The sequence below is a fragment of the Aplysia californica genome, unplaced genomic scaffold (assembly GCF_000002075.1).
Source record: "Aplysia californica isolate F4 #8 unplaced genomic scaffold, AplCal3.0 scaffold01062, whole genome shotgun sequence".
NCBI lineage: Eukaryota > Metazoa > Mollusca > Gastropoda > Aplysiida > Aplysiidae > Aplysia > Aplysia californica.
Window position 1 is genome coordinate 168,715 of NW_004798332.1, and position 898 is coordinate 169,612.

An 898-nucleotide genomic window follows, 5' to 3' on the forward strand; every position below is an offset into this window, starting at 1 on the left:
TGCGGACACTTTTTAGGCTGAGTGGCCCATCTTGTCTTGTACTATCCTTGTCGGCTGATAGGTACCTTTTTCTTCTTTTTTGTGATTTTTTTTTTGTGTGTGTCGTTTTTAGGATCCTATGGGCCCTGACGATGACATACAGCTGGGCTTGTTCTACGGATGCGCCACGGTCCACTCTTTGCAAATCGACGGCTGCAAAATCCTTGGATGGGATTTGAGCAAAGAAATCGGAGATGACACCTTCTTTAAAGCCGTCCGCGTGACTATGTGTGGATCCATCCTCTTCATGCTCACTAGCACGATGGTCGGGTTGGCCCTTTGCTTCAGACGACACAACGCTACATCCATCATGTTTCCCGCCATTATCAGCACACTCGCGGGGATTATCGGCATGGCGGGCGTCACGACTTTCGCCATCTGCAGTGATGGGAAATTCAACCCTTTCGAACAAGGCTTAGGGGAGGACTTTGAGCTCAGTCTGACCAAAGGCTGGTCGTTCTATTTAAGTGCGTGCGGCAGTGGTTTCGTGTTTCTGGCGGGTCTGCTGGCGATGTGCGCGCCCGGGAGAGAGGGGAAGTACGTCATCACCCCGACCACCACCACAACCTGTGGTCGCTACGGGGGCCTGGCCAACCCGGTGTTCTATTCCAAGGACCCTGCACAGGCAGAGAAGAGCTAAAAATTGTCACTTTTAAGGACAAGCGGGCTAACCCAGATTTTTTGGGTTTCCAGAAATCTTAACGTACACCAAAAGTGGGCATTGCCCTACCTATAGGAGACGTTTAGTTTCAGTGGTGTGCATATTTGTTTGGTTAAACAGGAAATGCTTCTTGTCTTTTAAAGAAACTGAACAAAGGGCAAAAACATTACCTTCGATTTTCTCAAATTAGCATTTTTC

At 48.8% G+C, this 898-nt stretch overlaps 1 protein-coding gene across 1 annotated transcript in view; it reads left to right on the forward strand.

Annotated features, from left to right (window-relative positions):
- Nucleotides 1-679, forward strand: part of LOC101862463 — a 3,131-nt gene extending 2,452 nt beyond the window's left edge. Inside the window, exon 2 of the mRNA XM_013089844.2 lies at nt 113-679. Within this exon, the coding sequence (XP_012945298.1) occupies nt 113-679 (567 nt within the window). The remainder of the gene's footprint in view (nt 1-112) is intronic.
- The last annotated feature ends 219 nt before the right edge of the window (nt 680-898 follow it).